The sequence below is a fragment of the Carassius carassius genome, chromosome 5 (genome assembly GCF_963082965.1).
Source record: "Carassius carassius chromosome 5, fCarCar2.1, whole genome shotgun sequence".
In the NCBI taxonomy this organism is placed as follows: Eukaryota; Metazoa; Chordata; class Actinopteri; order Cypriniformes; family Cyprinidae; genus Carassius; species Carassius carassius.
Window position 1 is genome coordinate 36,223,721 of NC_081759.1, and position 20,211 is coordinate 36,243,931.

General features: G+C 37.2%; 1 protein-coding gene across 4 annotated transcripts; it reads left to right on the forward strand.

The window, feature by feature from the left end:
- The first annotated feature begins 572 nt into the window (after positions 1-572).
- map7d2a (MAP7 domain containing 2a) lies at positions 573-20,180 on the forward strand. Of its 4 annotated transcripts, none has more exons than XM_059551018.1 (18): positions 573-893; positions 4,643-4,756; positions 4,877-4,984; positions 5,135-5,212; positions 5,788-5,951; positions 7,580-7,679; positions 9,013-9,108; positions 11,477-11,589; positions 12,593-12,708; positions 12,863-13,269; positions 13,954-14,104; positions 14,522-14,693; positions 15,037-15,141; positions 15,586-15,636; positions 15,901-15,955; positions 17,100-17,925; positions 18,499-18,759; positions 18,943-20,180. In XM_059551018.1, the coding sequence occupies exons 2-17, from the start codon at positions 4,657-4,659 to the stop codon at positions 18,755-18,757; spliced, it is 2,901 nt and encodes a 966-aa protein (XP_059407001.1). In that variant the 5' UTR covers positions 573-893; positions 4,643-4,656; the 3' UTR covers positions 18,758-18,759; positions 18,943-20,180. The 4 variants fall into 4 exon arrangements, with proteins under 4 accessions (XP_059407001.1, XP_059406999.1, XP_059407000.1 ...); XM_059551016.1 differs by having other exon boundaries at positions 573-874; XM_059551017.1 differs by having other exon boundaries at positions 573-874; positions 4,877-4,975.
- The last annotated feature ends 31 nt before the right edge of the window (positions 20,181-20,211 follow it).

Genomic DNA, 20,211 nt, shown 5'->3' on the forward strand with positions numbered 1-20,211 from the left:
CTATATATACATAGGCCTACATACACAAGAGTAGTAGTAACTGGTTACATATAATCTGAATTAGCCTATGTAATCAGATTCCAAAATTTAAGTAAATTTATTTAGATAAAATTACATTTTAAAATACTTTTAATCACACTACAGTTAGGCTGCATTTTTTGAATTGCATGATTATACAATAATAATTTACACAATAGCAATAATTTTTCAGTAATCAACTACTGAAAATAATATCTGATCCTCTTTCACCTAATATATTTTTATTTGAAGTACCTGAAATTATTATTATTATTATATTGTTTTTAAGTAATGAAGTAGGCCTATCACAATTTTATATTCATGGATCCCTGACGTTGGTTATGGTCACAAGACATGTAGGTAAACAAATATAAAATTTATTTCAGCAAGTGTTTTATTTGGATTTATTTTAAAATTGTTTTAATTAATTAATATTTCTTTCCTTAAATAATTGATTTGCCTAAATGTGTAATTTTAAAAGTTTTTGTAGTGAACATGTGGACGTGGACCGTTTTTTGTTTCTCTGTCGATGTGGTTTCGCCGCTGTGGATGACGTCACCCCGTGTTTCAGCACCACTGCGCTGTCCAGCCTCTCGCGACTCTCTTCCTCACCGGACAGAATAACTTTCCCCTCAATCGATTCTTCACTGCAAACCTAACAGCGCGTTCTGCTGAGAGTGTGAAGCGCAGCAGTAGTGCAGGAAGGAGCTGGCTATGCTGTTTCTCTTGGCTTGATTTTTTTGGGGGGGTAGCGTTTTGCTGCGGCGCTGTCCGTGACATTGCGGTTGGAAGAGCCGCCGGTGGACCGCGAAGATGGCGGAGAACACTGTCAACACCGCTGTCAGTACAACGACAGGTGAGCGACTTGCGCAAGCGTAATATTCCGTCAATGATTCAGTGGTGTTTGCATGTGCATTGGATGAGTAGGACAATGACTTGCTTACACACTCAGATTTCCATGCTTATGATGCTACAGTGGGGCGATGAAGAACAATGACGTGCTCATTCGAATCATTTCCTTCTCCAAAGCTTAAAGTAGACTTCTGATCTGTTTGACAAAAAACCCCGAAGCTATGATTTATGACGCGTTTACATCGTAACAGGCCTTGCTGCACTTCGAGACCGGTTTTTCATTTATTACGTAGACTAAGCCTGTCTGTTGCACACAATTGTTGGCGCGACTCAATGCAGGGGTTTATTATTTGTTTGATTGTTATTGTTATCGATGGGGCAAGTCCATTATTTCTGTACTGCGTTGTATTTTCATGGCATGGGAGGCAGGGGCTATTCCAGGATTTTCATTTTATGGGGACTCAGTCCCCAGGGGTATAAAATGGGTATTTAAAAAATGAGTATATTTCATCCCCCAAGGGTATAAAATAGGTATTTTATGTGTGTGTGTGTGTGTGTGTGTGTGTGTGTATACCGTTTTATAAAGGATATGCGTTCATTTGTGCTTCATTTACACGGGAAGAAACCAGTGGTGTGAACACAGTGAAAACTTAGGCTACAGTACCGATTTTGTAAACTGCATTTATGACAAAGAGCTGCATAAACACACACCTTGTCTGTGTCTTACTCTGCGCTGCTGCGGTCTGCAGATTGAAAAAGAACGCGCTGAAAGACGGGGAGGAGCCGAGCGAAGTCTGCCTCCGTTTCCATATGAAATTTAAAGGGGACTGAGGCGATCACGAATTGTTTACTGTTCATGGAACCAATCGCAATTTTAGGGGGGCTGAGTAGTCATTTTATACATATATATAAAATGTCCCAACGACGCCCATGATGGGAGGTTCTCGAAAGTTGACGGGGCGAGTACCGCCCAACGCATGAAGTCAAACTCTGATGAGATTAGAGCCGTTAATACTGAACCACGTCCATTTGCCAAATTAATTTAATGGAAAATCGATGGAGGGAGCTAGATCCGGCCAGTCGTGTGTGTGTGTGTGTGTGTGTGTGATCTAAGCAGCATCTGCAGTACTGTCGCTGTCCTAATGCATATTACTTTTGTGTCCAAACCATAGCCTACATGTACATTTGACACACATATTGACAGATCATTGTAGCACACTTTTGTTTTGACAAGTTTAGGATAAAGTGATTTATAGTAGCATTAATAATAATATTACATATCTCTATATACGGTAGGTGTGTGTGTGTGTGCAAATAAAACGGTATATTTATTATTATATTTATACAAACCAGATTCCAAAAAAGTTGGGACACTGTACAAATTGTGAGTAAAAAAGAATGGAATAATTTACAAATCTCATAAACTTATATTTTATTCACAATAGAATATAGACAACATATCAAATGTTCAAAGTGAGATATTTTGAAATGTCAATGCCAAATATTGGCTCATTTTGGATTTCATGAGAGCTACACATTCCAGAAAAGTTGGGACAGGTAGCAATAAGAGGCTGGAAAAGTTAAATGTACATATAATGAATAGCTGCGGCGAAAATTGTGGAGCAAAAACAGAAAGGAGTTTGAAATTATCATCATCTACAGTGCATAATATCATCCAAAAATTCAGAGAATCTGGAACAATCTCTGTGCGTAAGGGTCAAGGCCAGAAAACCATACTGGATGCCCATTATTTTCAGCCCTTAGACGGCACTGCATCACATACAGGAATGCTACTGTAATGGAAATCACAACATGGGCTCAGGAATACTTCCAGAAAACATTGTCGGTGAACACAATCCACCGTGCCATTCACCGTTGCCGACTAAAACTCTATAGGTCAAAAAAGAAGCTATATCTAAACATGAAAACAGAAGCGCAGGCGTTTTCTCTGGGCCAAGGCTAATTTAAAATGGACTGTGGCAAAGTGGAAAACTCTTCTGTGGTCAGACAAATCAAAATTTGAAGTTCTTTTTGGAAAACTGGGACGCCATGTCATCTGGACTAAAGAGGATAAGGACAACCCAAGTTGTTATCAGCGCTCAGTTCAGAAGCCTGCATCTCTGATGGTATGGGGTTGCATGAGTGCATGTGGCATGGGCAGCTTACACATCTGGGAAGGCACCATCAATGCTGAAAGGTGCTGAAAGCTTCCATCCAGACATCATCTCTTTCAGGGAAGACCTTGCATTTTCCAACATGACAATGCCAGACCACATACTGCATCAATTACAACATCATGGCTGCGTAGAAGAAGGATCCGGGTACTGAAATGGCCAGCCTGCAGTCCAGATCTTTCACCCATAGAAAACATTTGGTGCATCATAAAGAGGAAGATGCGACAAAGAAGACCTAGAACTAGAACTAGAAGCCTGTGCTAGACAAGAATGGGACAACATTCCTATTCCTAAACTTGAGCAACTTGTCTCCTCAGTCCCCAGACGTTTGCAGACTGTTATAAAAAGAAGAGGGGATGCAGCACTGTGGTGGTGTTGTATTCTGAATAAAATATTGAAATTTGAAAATTCCACATCATTGCATTCTGTTTTTATTCACAAATTGTACAGTGTCCCAACTTTTTTGGAATCAGGTTTGTATAACTAAATAAGCAAAGTAGGGTCTTAGATTCTCAAATTATTTCCTTCAAGGTTTCCTTCAAGAGATGCTCTAATATTTTTATTTATACCATTCTTAATATCGAAACCATTTATATGTAGCAGATATATAAAGATATAATTATATGGAATTCAGGAAACACATTCAGAAATTTGATTAGGTGTTGTAATAGTTGCTTCTTTGACAAGAATTTAAAATCATGTCTTTAGATGATTGAAAATATATTGTATGCTCTACAGTATCTCTATTGTCTGTAGTTAGACCTCATTATTGTCAGGGGTTTTCTGCATGAACATGGCATTAGTATTTTTAGTTGTAGTACTGTGTTGCATTGTTTATGGAAATATATTTCATTGAGCTCACACATTCTCAGTCAGTTTTATGTCCACTCTGCTTCTTATAGCAGAGGATGTGTGTGTGAAGGGAATAGAGTTAGGGAAGTGGAGAGGAAAAAGGAGAGACCGAGCAGACAAAGGATTTAAGACACATCATGCAGAGGATAGAATTTATTTAAGACACATCATGCAGAGGATAGAAAGGAGGCTGAAAACTGAACTTAACTGAACTAAAAAAAACACCTGACACAATGCATTTTCACTGCTCTGTCAAGAACCATTTTGGTATTTAATAGTTTAATAATTTTGTTTTATTTTTAGAACCCATTGTACCCTTCAAGGCACAAAATGCAAATTTGTTCTGTACTAATCTGTCTAATTTATTGATTGTCAGTGAACAGTATTTATGTGTTCTAGTGGATGCAGATCCCTCTGGATGAATGATATAACGTCTGACTCTATTAAGTGTACGTGTCTGTGAAATGACTGAATGGGCTTATAGGTGAGGCAAAAGTAACTAGGCCATGGCTTCAGATTCATAATCCAGTTCAGAATCCAGTTCAGTGGTCTGTTCTTTGTCCTTGACTCAGAACAGAAATTAACACTCTGTATACCTTCATTTGCTCAACAGTAATTCTGTAATGCTCTGTTTTATCTCTCCTTATATACTTATATGTGTGTGTCTTTATAACTCAGATACAATATATCTGTTAATAAGACCAGCTATGTATGTCAATATGTTGGTGTGTTCTTTTTTTTCTAAGCAGTCACTAAAGTAATGACATCACCTTTAACTCCGGAAAAGAGACCGCAAATCAATAGCCATGGATCACCAACTTACCAGAAAACCAACCAAGGCAGCCCTTCTCCAAAACACAGTAAGATTAGCCTACATTAATTTGCAAAAGCACACATTTTAATTAACAACAGTGTGAGTGTGTGGTGTGTTGGTGTATACATTTTTTCCTTCATCCTCTTCCTTTGTGTTCATCCTGAAGCTGATGCTCTGACCCCACCCACTGTCACCGAAAAGAAAACTCAAACCAACGGGCACGCTTCACCTTCACGCCATCCACCCAATACCAACGCACTTGCAGGTAAACAATGTAAGTCCCACAGTTTCTGTTGCTGTCGTGTGGATGTTATCTGTCTTATCTGATTATTTGTCTGAAAGCAGCTCAAGCTGTGTAAAAATGTCTAACAGATAGAGTGTCTATTTTCCTTTGTTTTTATGCTTTCCTCTCTCACTCTCAAAGATATGGAAGGCTATTTGAAGACAGATGATAGAATGCGACTTGCCAAGGAGAGACGTGAAGAGAGAGAGAAGAGTTTGGGTAAGGGTAACTGTTGGTGTCTCTGAATGTGTGGGTGCATTGAATACAGATTAGTGACTCACAGGGGCGATTCTATAATATTTCGGAGGAATATGAGATGAAGGTTTAATCTATGCATTTCAGATAATTTTACTCAAATGTATTAAACCGCATTGAAGGTCTATATTTTATCAGTCCATGCATTCTTGGCCCTATAATCTTAGTGTCACTAGCACCATGATTTACTGTTTGAGCTACAGTAATGAATAACTGGAACATCATTTTCTAAATCAAATTAATATTCATAGTGCACTAAACTTGATTTAGTGATTTTCACAGGACATTTGAAGCAGTGCAACTCAAGGATAACAAAACAACTTTTTCTTTTTTTTTTACTTCACGCATACATTAACACAATGCAAATTGCCAAAGGTTTTGTCCCATTGTCCCATCTAGTGTATATTTACATAGAGAACAGCCCTAAAATTGCTGAAGCTGAAGGTAACAATGATGATGAGCTTTGAGATTGCTGGTGTTGTTCAATAACAAGCAAAAATGAAGTAAATACTTTCTCTCGCTCCTACTCTCTCTCTCAGCTGCACGGGAGCAAGCTATAAAGGAGAAGGAAAGGCGGGCTCAGCTGCAGTATGAGAAGACGGTGGAAGAGCGATGGAAGCGGCTGGAGGAGCAAAGACAGAAGGAGGAGCTTCGCAGAGCAGCTGTGGAGGAGAAGAGAAGACAGCAGCTAGAGGAGGAGAAGGTCAGAGATCTAATCAAATGCATCTGTCCTAGGACTCGATGTCCAAGCAAGAAGTCATGAAAGGGCAGACACTGTTTTTGTTCATTTAAGATGGACACAAGATGCTATCCTTCCCTTGACCTTTCAAAAGATTTTCACATGTGGTACTTATAAGCCAGAGGACACAATTAGATAATCATTCAGTCCAGCCAGTCAATTGAAACCTTCTTTTGTAAATCATCTCCAATAATTTTAGGCCAAATAGGAATACATGTATTGTGAATACATTTAGGCCTGATTTGTGAATAAATTCATATGGTGCAATGTAAAACCATCTGAGTTTAAGAGGAAAAAAATAAAAAATCACGACATTTTGTGTTGTGCAAAATGACATGTTCAGCAATTGCACTGTATCTATGGCAATGAATTCCTGCCTTGCCATGTAATATCACCCACCCACAGGGCAGACACTATTCTTACACACTCATTTATCTGTTATGAGCCTGTGAGTGTTTACTGGGTTCCATGGCTTGTGATACTTCTCCAATCAGAGGGATTTATCAGAGACTTTATTTTAATCCTTGTCTCTCGCTGGGCTACGGATTCATTATTCTTCTCAAACACGGCCTTCATCTGCCACACAGTAAGCTTTCACAACTATGTTCAATTTGGAAAGGCTGGTCCTGAAAAGGAGTGGGCAAAGAACGAAAGAGGAACAAGGTGGCATGCGGGGGAGGTGATGCTGGACTCAACAAATGTTGCTGGAACCATTTTCATAGATGCAAAGCAAAGCAAATACAAATGGAAGCTTAAAAGAGATGGCTGAAATTTGCTTCATAAATTGCCATGTCTATATTGGAGGATGCAACTATTCATGTGGTGCCTATTAGTGCCATCTCTGTACTGCGAATGTTTTAGAAAGTGAATGTTTTAGAACTTAATGAAGGAAATTAAGATGCTATTTAGTACTTGATTTGGCACTACACTGCCAAAAGTTTGGGGTTAGTACAATTTATGTTCAGAAAAAGAATCTTATGTTCACTAAGTCAGCATTAATTCGATCAAAAATACAGTAATAAGACTGTAATATTGTGAAATATAATTACAACTTAAAATAATTTTTTTCTATTTTAATATATTTTAAAATGTAATTTATTCTTGAGCTGAGTTTTCAGCATCATAACTCCGGTCTTCAGTGACACATGATCCTTCTATATATGCTGATCATTCTAATATGCTTATTTGAACATTTCTTGTTATTTATGTTGAAGTGTTGTGCCGTTTAATATTTTTGTTGAAAACCTTTTATGAATTATGAACTTTTGAAGAATTATGAGCATTAAAAAAACAACAACACTGGTTTGAAATTGAAATCTTTTGTAACATTATGCATTTCTTTATTGCGACTTTTGATTGATTTAATGCATCCTTGAGTAAAAGTGTTACTTTCTTTCAAAAAATAAATAAATGACCCCAAACTTTTGAACATATATAGGCAATCATATGGAATTATGGGTAGTGTAGATGAAGATCATTCTTCTGTCAGTGCATATGTCTACAACCCTTTTGGTTGTACTGGTGTTGTTGGTGTAAATGTCCACTGGTGAAATGAGTGTCTGGTGTTTCCTGTGCTGGAACGGCACACACAGGAGCGTCTGGAAACTCTAATGAGGAAATCACTGGAGCGCAGCTTGCACCTGGAGAACAGGAATAAACGCTGGGCATGGGGTCCCAACGGCACCACTCAAGGTGAGTGTAATGCACTCGCATCACACTGGATAAAGAAAAACAGAGACTGAGAGGAGGGGAGTGAGCAGTGATGGAGTGAGAATGGAAGTAAGGCACTACTGTGAGGAAATGTTTCATGATGTGGTGGATTTCAACAGTCAACTCAGGTTCAACTCAAAATGCTTCTGTGTTGCTTTTGTTCAAACTAAATTAAATTTCAATTGTACAGCATTTTTTCATCTCCGTTTATTTTTTTAAAGAATATTTATTTTCTATTTTCGACAGTGTTAAGAAGCTGTAACAGAGCTGCTGTGCCACTGCAGTGCAGTGTGTCCTTGTATTTTGTATGATTTTCATCTGGGCTTTAGGACACGGCGTTACTAGAACTCAGGTTTCATACTTCAGCTCATCAGAGGAAGGACAGGCGGGCATGAGTGAGTCAGCGCTTTCTGCGTGCTGCGCCTCTTTCCTATTTGCTTGATTTAGATGATTAAGGACATTAATTGGTTAAGAAATTGGTTATTGATTTTGGCCTTAGATTTAATAATTTAAGAAGCTAGGGATGTTCAGAAGGAAGAAAGCTTGTTGTTTTATAGTTTTATAGCTATTAATGATCTGAAGTGGAAAGAGGTGCTAAAGTCTAAAATAAAAATAAATTATTTAAATGATGAAAGATTCTGAAGGTTAACCCTGCCTGGTTTAAATGTTTAAAAGTGATTAACAGTTGAAAACATTTGTTAGAAATTTAGAAAAGTAATCAAATGTAATCAGTTACATTTCTTTAATAAAGAATAGTTACACTATGTATTACATTTTAAATAGGGTAACTTGTAATCTGTAACCTATTACAGTTCCAAATGAACTTTCCCAACACTGCTCACACACTTATGTCATTGCAAACCTGTATGATTTTATTTCTTCTGTGGAAGAAAAAAAAAGAATAATGTTTATAGATTAACATTTTCACATTGACTTCCATTGCCTGTGCAAGAAAAAAAAAATGTAATGAAAAAAAATACAATGCATTTTTTTTTTTTTTTGGTGGTGAACTATCCCTTTTTCCCCCCAGAAATGTGAATGTTTATTGATAACACTCATGAAAAGTGTGTTCTGATGTTTTTTGATGATCGTGGTGTGTGAATGTGAAGGATGCAGGTTTTGAGTTTGAGTGTGTCTGAATCAGCTCAGCCCTGCTCATTGTGTCTGGCTGCCATGCTTAAAGAGCGCCAGAGGATGTGGTGAAGTGTTTAGGTGTGTGCAACACACACACCACCCCAAAAACACACGCTTCACCTAAGGGTGCCCAGTCTGTCCATAACGCTCTGCTGTGCTCTACCGTGACCTTATCGCCCAGGTGACTGGGAGAATGCCCCGCCTCCTCTCTCTGCTGCCTCCGCCCTCTCCCATGATCTCGCTGCCCCCTCTCCTGCTGCAATCGAATCAGGCAACGGTATGAACCCTAGCTGGCCATTTCTCATCCCCTCTTACCCCTGTCCCCTCGGATTGACAACATTTTTGGTTTCCATCCCAAAACTCTAAACCAGCCTACTCTCCTTCCCCTGTTCCTGCTTGAGCACATAGGGGCCTAATTGGGGTGAAAGCTTGCATATCCACATATGTCCCAGCTGCATTTCAGGTCTCAAATATTTTAGACCTCAATATTTTCAAATATTGTTCATAAATGCTATGTAAAAATATTTGCAAGATACAAGAGCCAGCAAGAAAAGGGGATGAAAAGAGGAGGCTGCTTTCAAGTGAAACTATGTCCAGTGTTTGTTTTGCTGAGCAATTCACATGCTGCTATACCTCATCTGAATGTACAGTGCCTTGTAGAAGTATTCAGACCAAGTCTCTCAATCACTGAATTACAAATTCTTCATCAACATTCATTTACATGTGATTTTTCTTCTATTTCTAAGCACTGAAAAGTGCTAATGCTTTTTTTAAATATTCTGACTTTAGATATTTGCTTGATGGGTGATAAAACTGGCCGGCAACAACAAAAACTGCATATAGGCTTAAGGTGCAATCACATTTTCTGTTTTTCATGGGCAATCACACATTCTGTTTTTCATGATTTTCTGAGTTTTTCATGGGCAAATTCCAGTCTTTTGATTATAAATGCATGCAATGCTAAATTTCATGTGAGAGTGAAAGATTTTCAAAATTGGTCACACAGACCAATTTTACAATAAAGGAGAAATCTGAGCCGTATCTTGTGACCAGGTATCGCACCTGGGGATGAGTTCAGTACAACCACATAGAAACCACCAAGAACACGCTAGAATACTCATGTCAACACCCTGGCAACCATCTAGAAAACCCATGAATCAAGACAGGACAGAACCAGTTTGTTACAAATTTTTGGTAATATAAAAAAATACCCATTAGTCCAGTGAAAAAAACAAAAGACAAAAAAAACCTTGGTGAAAAACAGGCTAATTTCTGGTCTCAGTTCATCTGTTAATCTTTGGCTCTATTTCATTATGGTGGTAAGCCATATCAGTGCTTGGAAAAAAAACATCAGAGAATGAGAGAAATGATGAATTCTTTTGCACAGCACTGTATATTCAGTGTGCACTTGCTCTGTGGCTCAATACTTGGTTGGTGAAAGTCAAAGCAAATCTGAATGTCTGTGTGCTGCTGTGTCTCTTTGCGTGTGTTGTATTGATTGTGAGTGTACTTTTTTATATATATACTTACAACTTCATGTGTGTGAACCAGTACTTTAATTACAGTGATGTGGATCTTCTGATATTGAAGTGTGTGTGCATGTTTCTGTTCTTGGGTGGTTTTTCTTTCTAATTAGATCTCAGTTGAATTGTTTTATTTATTTAAGAGGCATGGGCACATTAACATAACCACACACACACACACAAATACTTGTATTTGTGGTTTACGGGGACTCTCCATAGGTGTAATGGTTTTTATACTGTACAAAGTGTATTTTCCATCACCCTACACCTAAACATACCTCGTACAGAAAACTACTGGCAATTTTTGAATATCATAAAACACTGTTTTGTGTTTTTTAAGCCCAGGAAGTGTCCTCATAAACCATGTTTAAATTGTAGTACCCATGTCATTATACACATTTGTGTCCTCATAAACCATAAATGTGACCCTGGACCACAAAACGAGTCTTAAATATAAATTTTCTGAAATTGAGATTTATACATAATCTAAAAGCTGAATAAATAATCTTTCCATTGTTGTATTGTTTGTTAGGATCGAGCAATATTTTTCCAAGATACAACTATTTGAAAATCTGGAATCTGAGGGTGAAAAACAAAAACAATAATCAAAATACTGAGGAAATCACCTTAAAATTTGTCCAAATGAATTCTAAGCAATGCATATTACTATCAAAAATTAAGTTTTGATATGTTTATGGTAGTAAATTTACAAAATATCTTCATGGAACATGATCTTTACTTAATGTCCTAATGATTTTTGGCATAAAAGAAAAATGTACAATATTGACCCATACAATGTTTTTTATTGGCTATTGCTAAAAAAAATACCCCAGTGACTTAAGACTGGTTTTGTGGTCGAGGGTCACATGCGCAAGTACACACACTCGGCAACAAGTGTATTATCTTATTAAATCTTCACACAGGAGCTGAATCACATCTTTGTTAATTTGTGCCACTGAATAAAGTTTTTGCTTGTTTTGTTTTAGATAACCAAGGAGTGTGTATGTGTGTACATGTGGCTTGCTTAATGTTTAATGTCGTTTTTTACACCGTGTAGCCACAAGTGGTAATATTGACAGATCTGTTCTGACCAGGGAATGCTCCCATGTCTCTCCCACGCAGCGCTCTCCAGTCCTCACAGGTTACCATACAGAGGCTCACCGAGTCGAAGAAGAAACAACCCTGTGCCAACAGAAGAGTCCAGTAGAGCTCTCAGTGCCCCCAACACACCCAAGGTCAGGACAGATCTGGAACAAACACTAAAACACACCTCTTCTGTTCATAGGGGCACAAGACAACAGCTTTTAATAAAAAAGGCTACATACTGAGTGTACTCCGTTATGTACTGTATGTATATGTTTAATGTTTTATAATAGCTTCAATAACTAAATTATTTTATTTTTGAAGCATGTTGCCCTATGCTATTACAGCAGCTAGATATCACTCAGCTACTATTCTAAATAAATAAATTATTATTCATGACCCTAGTGAAAAATAAATATACTAAAAATGTATTGGAATACATTTATTTCATTCTAAGTATACTACAAATACATTTATATGTTTATGTGCTTAATAAAAATACCTTGCAATTGCACTGTTGGTATACTTAACTAGTAAACTTAAAGTCTGCTAAACTGGAATAACTAACTTTGTACTTAATGCACTTTAATTGTGCAGACTAAAGATATACTTAAGTATATTTGATTGGGATAAATTGGACTATTGCAAGTATACTTCAGGTACACTTTAAATATCTTGCATTTAAAGGCTGATATTAATCAAAGATCATACAGTCCTCATCAGTAGTAGCATTAAAATGCATTTTAGGCTTAACATACAAATTAACTTAAAGTTTTTTTTTTTTTTAATCAGCAAGTCTCAAGTAATATGTCAGTAAATATGTCAATAGATTTGAACCATACTCCATATGAAATATTTTATGAAAATAAAAAAATATAACTTTTTCTTACTAGGGGAAAGTAGAATTGTCATTGCCTTTTTACATCTACCCTTTCAAACAAAGCTGATCTTTAATTATATTTAATCAACTCATCAAAGATGCAGTAAAAAATCCAGGTGTAAAGGCAGAAATAAATAGCTGACTTCTAGAAAAACTGATTTGTAGATGAAATCTAATTTAAAGTGGTTTAAAAAAGCAGATTCTTGTTTTTTTAAAGGCTGCTGTTTGGAATTCCCCAGTGGGATGTTATAATTCATTATTTGTGTTTGTTGCAGAAGGAGAGATTGCGTAGAGAGAGGAGGACTGGTTCTCCGGCCACAGGTTCTCCGGTTAGGCGAGCTAAATCTCCTGCTGATGTTACCCGGCGCTCTGCCTCACCTGCCACACCTAAGTAAGACACACACACACACACACACACACACACACCTAAATATATTATTTTCAGCATATATGTAAGATGTTGACAAAGTGACCTGTGACATGTTTTATCAGTAATGTGCTGACTATAAGCATCTGAATCAGCTCTCTCTTCATATGCTTTGAAGGTTATTGCCAAAGAGTCGTACTCAGTCGCCCTGTACAGTGCGGCAGTATCCACCCTCCCCTATGAAACACAGACCTGCTACACCGGTGAGTGACAGCAACAGGAAGACAGAAGACAAGCAAGCTGAGGACATCAGAAGCCAGGATCCTAAGGAGGGCAGGTCTCTCAAGGCTGAGATCAATCCTAACAGGAGCCCTAACAGTGAAAGTCCGGATAAGGAACCAAAAATGGAGACAAGTGTTTCCAGCACAACACCTCCAGAAAGAAGAACAATAAAGATAGAAAATCACATTACTGGGTCAAAGGAGAAGAAAAGTGCAGTTTTAGAAAACCAACAGAAGGGGAATGAAAAGGTGGAGACCCCTGAGAAAAAAAATCCTAAATCAAACTGTAATGATGTGACTGCAGGTGAGTCTGGAACCTGGAAGACAATGTGAACCTCCTTCAACGCACTAGTGCAGACTTACTTTATCATACAGACCGCTATCGTACTGGTCATTTATAATATTTTAATGTGTACACACACACACACACACACACACACACACACACACACACACACACACACACACACACACACACACACACACACACACAAAATACATTTTAATCTGCCAACATTTCAGGTGCTTTCTGTATGTGTTTCAATTGAATTTATTTGTAAAGCATTCAAAACCACAAAGTTTCTAACTGCTATATAATTATGTGAAAATGAAAGATATCTTATAAAAATACAGAAATAAAAGATAGTTTAAAATTAAAAAAAGTGTGTGTGTGCATATACATACTATGTAACAATCTTTGTGACATATTTACATATATAGACTATATACTGTATGTCTATGTCTAAGATTTTGATTATATTGTATACCATGCATACATAACCTCATTAGTATAAATGAGTTACTATATAAATTAGGCCCTTGAGACTAAAGGGATCCCGCTTTGTGGTCTTCCTTATTTTTTGAACTTGTTTAAAAAATATTTAACTGCAATGATATTCATCATTTGTATTTATGCTTTTCTCATTCACAGCAGCTTTAAATTCTTAAGATGATTTACACTTGCTTATCTTGTTTTACTCTCTCACAGAGCCTTCACCTCTGAACTCTCCTGGCAAGGTGGTTCCTGGAACGACAGACGCTGAGGAGGCGTCTCGTCTGCTTGCAGAACGCAGACGTCTGGCCAGAGTTCTGAAGGAACAGGAGGAGAAACAACGCAGGGAATTGGAGGAGCAGGAAAAGTATGCGTGTGTATGACTGATGCTGTATTTCTCTGAACTAGTGTACAAAGCGTTCAGTGCTTGTCGAACATGACTCAGACATTTCTAATGAGTATGCGTTGCATAACTGTGTTAACAAATGTTTTGAAATCTTGTGCTAGAAATTGTAATCTGTGGGGTTTCTGCCAGTTTTTCAATTCAAATGTATTTGTAAAGAACTTTAAAAACCACAAAGTATCACAGTGCTGTACAATTATGAGTCTGAAAGGTATCTAATGAAAAGACAGAAATAAAAGATGATTTGATTTGATTCGAATACTTTGCCAGAAAGACATTTGAATGTCACTTGAATACAAAAGTGAGATTTTGGTGGTCCAGGACAAAAGACACCAGAGTGACGTGTTCTCATGAGACTGTGTTGGTCTGTGTCATTTTCAGAATAAAGAGTGAGCAGATTAAGAAGAGGCAGCTGGAGGAAAGAGCTCGACAAGAAGAGAAAGCTCGTCAAGCTAATGAGGAGAAATGTAGACAAGAGCAAGAACGGAAGAAGAGAGAGCAAGAAGAGAAAAAACAGAAGGAGAAGGAGCTTCAGGCTCAGATGGAGAAAGAGGTCAGAAGATTTAAAGTGAAATTAGCCTTTTAAGTCACTGGACCAAAAGACATTAGCTTGCTCTAAACTTCTGAAGCATGTAGAAACCTGTTTCAAAGCCAACAACAAACAATGACAATAAATCATTTTACATGGGTCCCAAATTTATTTTCACTCAGCATCCTTTTCTTTACTCCACTCTTCTAAATCTTCAATTTCTCTGCAAGAAATATGAAGGGATCAAGTAATAAGGCCAAGTACATGCTGCAGTTAAATATGGTTCTAAATCTGTCTAAATCAGTCTATCTATCAGTGGATCTGTCCGTAGATTCCTAACCTTCAGTTGTGTCTATATGTTTAATAGAAAGTGGAGGCAGAGATTCATGCTCAAAAGGATGCTGAGCGTCAGCGGCAGGAGAGAGAGCTTTTCAAACAGCAGGAGGAACAGGAAAGACAACAACGAAAAAAGGTAACACGACCAGCAGCAAGCCACCCCAGAGAAACATAAACATACTAAAATGTATTTGAAATACATTTATTTCATGCTACGTATTTATGTGCTCAATAAAAATTGCACCCTGCCTGTAATTGTACTTTTTGAATACTAAGCTGGTATACTTAAAAATCTGTTCGATATACTGATGTATATTTGAGTGTGCTGAAGTGGAACTATTGCAAGTATACTTTAGTTACACTTTAAATGTCTTGCATATTGATATTATACAGGGATCATACAATCCTTATTAATACTGATATTAAAATACAATATATATTAAGAAATAATAATTATAATTAACTATAATATATCAGTAAGTCATAAGTGAAGTCAATCAATATGTATAATATAATATAATATAATATAAAAAAAATATCCATAGAAAATACTAAAATGTGCTTAAATTGTGTTCTGCAGAGAATTGACGAAATAATGAAGAGAACCAGGAAGAGTGATGGTGAGATGAAGGTATCAAAACTGAAGGAAACAAACTGTTCAGTATCTTCAGTGAGCTGAATAAAGTATGTGTACTACACTGTATGTTGGTAAAGTGTTACTCATCACACAAAAAAAGCAGTTAAATTAGACTTGTACAGCTGAGACAAATACCTTCATGGATTACCATCAATGTGAACGGGGCGTAAATACCCCTTTTTGTGTTAAGTAAAAAAAGTAGAGCGTAAATGATTGCTCTGAAAGGTAAAGTAACAGAATGACCTGATATTCACACAGAGAGAGGACAGCCCAGAGCCCTTGTCTCCTGTCTCCCACCCCATCTCTCCTCCAGGTACGACTCAACCCTGCTCTCTCTCTCTCTCACGCTCACTATCACACACCAAACATTGTTGAAACCCATGTCAATAACAACATTTTGAAGTATTATTGGGTGTTTTTTCTATGTGGTTATCCTTAGAAATGATACCCGTGCATTGAGTGTTGCCTGTTTTGTGAATGCATCTAAAAGTGTTCACTACTGCCAGTCATCGTCCGTTTGAGACTGTTCTCACCCTAGAGGCAAATGTGTATATACTGCTAATGCATCAAGCCAGCCCTGCTGGTGTTTTTCCATCGCTGCAGTATCTGCAGCAGCTGCAGGAGAGGGCAGCAGGGGATCGTATTCCCTGTCAAAGGTTGTGTTCAAGGTGATCTATTCAAAGTCTGCACTGACTATATTTAGTCTGCTCTGCATTAAGATGCAATCATTTGTGTGGTTTTTGAATATATTAGGTGTTTTAGAAAGATGTGTTTGTGAAACAATGCACATAACGAATCACAAAATACAAAAACAACCAGTGTACAAAATGTTCTGTTCAGTTGTCTTGTCATCACTAGATGTCTCGAATGTGACTTATATATTTATAATATGTTAAGAAATGTTTTGTAGTCTTGCGGTAGAAGAATATATACTACTAGTGAAATTTTATTTACACAATAATACTTAGAAAGGATGCATTAAATTGAGCTATTGGCAGAAAATATGTGTTACAATAATATGTATTTCAAAATAAAAATGATTCTCTGAACTATTCATTCATCAAAGAACCATGAAAACAGTGTATCATGGTTTCCACAAAAAATATTAAGCAGCACAACTGTTTTTAACCTTGATGATAAGAAGACATGTTTCTTGAGGACCAAATCAGCAAATTAGAAAGATTTCTAAACACTTAGTTTTGCTATTACAGGAATATATTACATTTTCAAATATATTAAAGGAAAAGGTGTTTTAAATTGTAATAATATGTAATAAAAAATATTTAAAAACATTAAACAACTTCCCAAAATATAGGTAATATATATACAGTAGATGTTTTTTTTAAAGTTCCTTTAAAAAATGTGTGCCTTTGACATCTGTTAAAACATTTGCAGACTAATATCAATCTTAAAATATTATTCACTATCATAACTGTCCAACGCACCTTTCTACTCAGGTCGTAACCATTTGATCTCAAATTCTGAAGTCAAATCTCAGGCCAGCTCCATTCAGACAACATCTGTGCACGGCCAGACCGACAAACAGGAGAGTTCAGGGAAACGACCAGAGAATGGATGTGCGAATGAACAGATGAACTCACCTGCTCACATGCCATCAAAAAATCCATCCTTAAACGCCCATGCGAACATGAACTCTACTGCGGTTAAAACACAAGAGAAAGAAAAGGTAAGTGAAGAGAATGCCAAGACTATTAGACAAGAGAGCAAAGAGGTAAAGACCCAAAGTTTACAAATGAAGGAGAAGATAAAGCGAGAAGACGCATCAGCAGCAAAGGTGCAGGTAACCCCACTGAAGAGCTCGCCTGAAAACACAGTAGCAAATATTAAGAGTATTGTGATGACAGATAGTAAATCCCAAGTGAAAGCGCCTGCAAATACTCCCACTCACAACAACCTGACCAATGGAAAAAGCCAAACTATCACTCAGGTGGTCAAACAGGAGGCCAATATCCAAGTGAAAACACCCGATTCTGTACAAATGAATGGACAGACCACAGCTCAGGGACCCATGAAGGAAATCACTGTGAAAAAGTCTGACATCCCTCATGCTAATGGACAGGGGAGCTCAACGGTAACTGTCCCGCAAGCAAATACTGTCCCTCAGGCTGGTGGACATATGATAACACAGAAACCAAAGGAGGGAGGGAACCACGAGCCGCCCTCTTCCTTGACCCCGTTGTCAGAGTCAAAAGCCCCTCTGCCTCTTATTCGTCTGGAGGGGAAGAGCGGAGCGGCAGATGAAGTGCAGTACATGGAAGTTAGGTGAGTTTGACACAGTGACTCTGTCAACATGTCCTGTACACTTGACTGCCCTACACCGACCAGGTAGGAACTACATCCCAGTAAGACAAAAGGTTAAAAAATCTTAAAAAGAAAGAAAAAAATGTATTTTCACACACTTATCCGCAGCAACCTGACATCTCCTATATTGCTATATGTAATGTAATCATTATTGAGACCTGGTTTATACAAGACAGTATATATACTGTACAGAAAAAAAAAGTACTGTTACATAGTTATGTAAGAAAGTATATATATATATATATATATATATATATATATATATATATATATATATATATTACAAAATACATTCATATAATTAAATATATAAATCCCATATCCAGTCAAAAATATTTAGCATATTTATTTAGCAGTAAAAATACATTTCTTAATGTAAATTACAATTAAATTCTGTATTTTGTATCTTTGGTATGCAATTCATTATTCGGAATAGAGATTGACCCATTATCAGCATTTGGATGGTATAAGGTCTAACTATCTCGAAGTACCTCAAATTTACTGGGTATTTTGTGGTCTTCATTGTATTCTCAGCCCCGTTTCAAAGGAGGAACTCATTTCCATCCCAGAATTCTCGCCAGTGAACTCTCCTCAGCAGAACGGAATGAGTAACATGCGTGCTCTAGAGGACCTGTTGGATCTGACCGGACAAGTGGCTTATCCCAGACTCTCTCCTGCTGCCAGCCTGGGCGACTGCAACAAGAATCTAATAGAAGGGATCTGTAGCCCTGGAGCCGACTCGAAACTCATTCCCACCAAACCTCCAGCCTCCGACAAACACCACGTACAATAATGGTACAAGTTCTAAATAAAAATATTAATTTCTTTTATAAAAAAAAAAGTTACTGACACTGGAGTTTTGAACTATAAATTTCTCACAAGTCTAGTAAGTTCCAAATAGATTTATATCCAAATAAATTTTTGTTCATATTTTCATAGATTTGTCATCATAAACACATATTTTCCTCTATTTACCAGGTAATGTGACAGACCACATTTGTGAAGCTGACTGCAGTGGGATAACTGCTCATCTCTTTTAACAGAAAAGAAAAGAAAGTGGAAATAAAGGAAGAAAATACTCCTGGGCATAAGCGCAAAATTTGTCTGTCTGGTTTCAGTGTTGCCCTAATTAAAAATGATGTCCTTCTGCCTTTAATCTTTACAGCACAAAAACCAAGTGTATTGAAGCTGTGGTTCAGTGTTATGGACAGACTATAACTCAAGTGTATAGTGTTCACCAAACGTGTGTGTTGTGTGTATGTTTATATACGTACAGATGTGGATGGCTAAAATTGCTGGGAAGAGGGTTTGGACATAATACTTTGAAGGTATCTTATAGCAGGGTTCAACATTTTCCAATGATATCGTATTGGATAGAGACAGAACACTGATTGGTTGCACTCATATTTTAGGAAGCATAACTGTATGAAGTAATACATAGTGTGAAATATTAACTCTTTGTAGTTAGAATACATGATAAAAGATTTCTTTGCCAGTTGACCTGCTCTCTCAGTATTATGAACTGTTTTGTTGAGAAATTGCTGTGTATTTTAATCGCAACTAACATCTGCATTGCATCACACTGTATTAAACCCCTAGTTTGCTATGAAATGCTTGTACCACAGGACATTAGCACATTAGAGAAATATGAACATCAGTGAATACAGCATGTTATTATAAAAATAATTAATGGCAGTAAGCCCATTTTAAAGCCCTAGTTTACCAGTAATTAGTCCCATATTCTTCCTCTGGTGTCATCACTGTGCTTAACAATGTAGTTTCAGTCTCAGAAGTTCTTTTGACAAATGTTAACCAGTTATGTTGGAGTCCTGACTTTATTCCTTAACACTGAAGAAGAAAAGTGTTGTGGTCCAAACCAAAAACCCATTGATATGCGTTTACTTACCTGAACACTTCATTAGTCTATGGGTGTTGCAGGTATACATATGTTTGGAGTGGGTGGGTATGAGAGTTGACAGCTTTGTTGTTTAATTGTTATATATAGTGTGGATGCACAAAAAAAAGCTTACTTGAAAAACTGTTTAATTAGCCTGCAGGGAACTTCTAAACTTCTCCAAGTGTCTCAGCTTCAATCTCTAAATACAGTACAACAGTGACTTCAAGTTGTGATTACTGTAGATGATGTGCATGGTGGCATGAGCATCAAGCCATAATTATATGCCTAGAAATAAACCAATAAACTGTCTTTACCAGTTCATGTGTCTCTGGTACTTGATGGAATGGTCT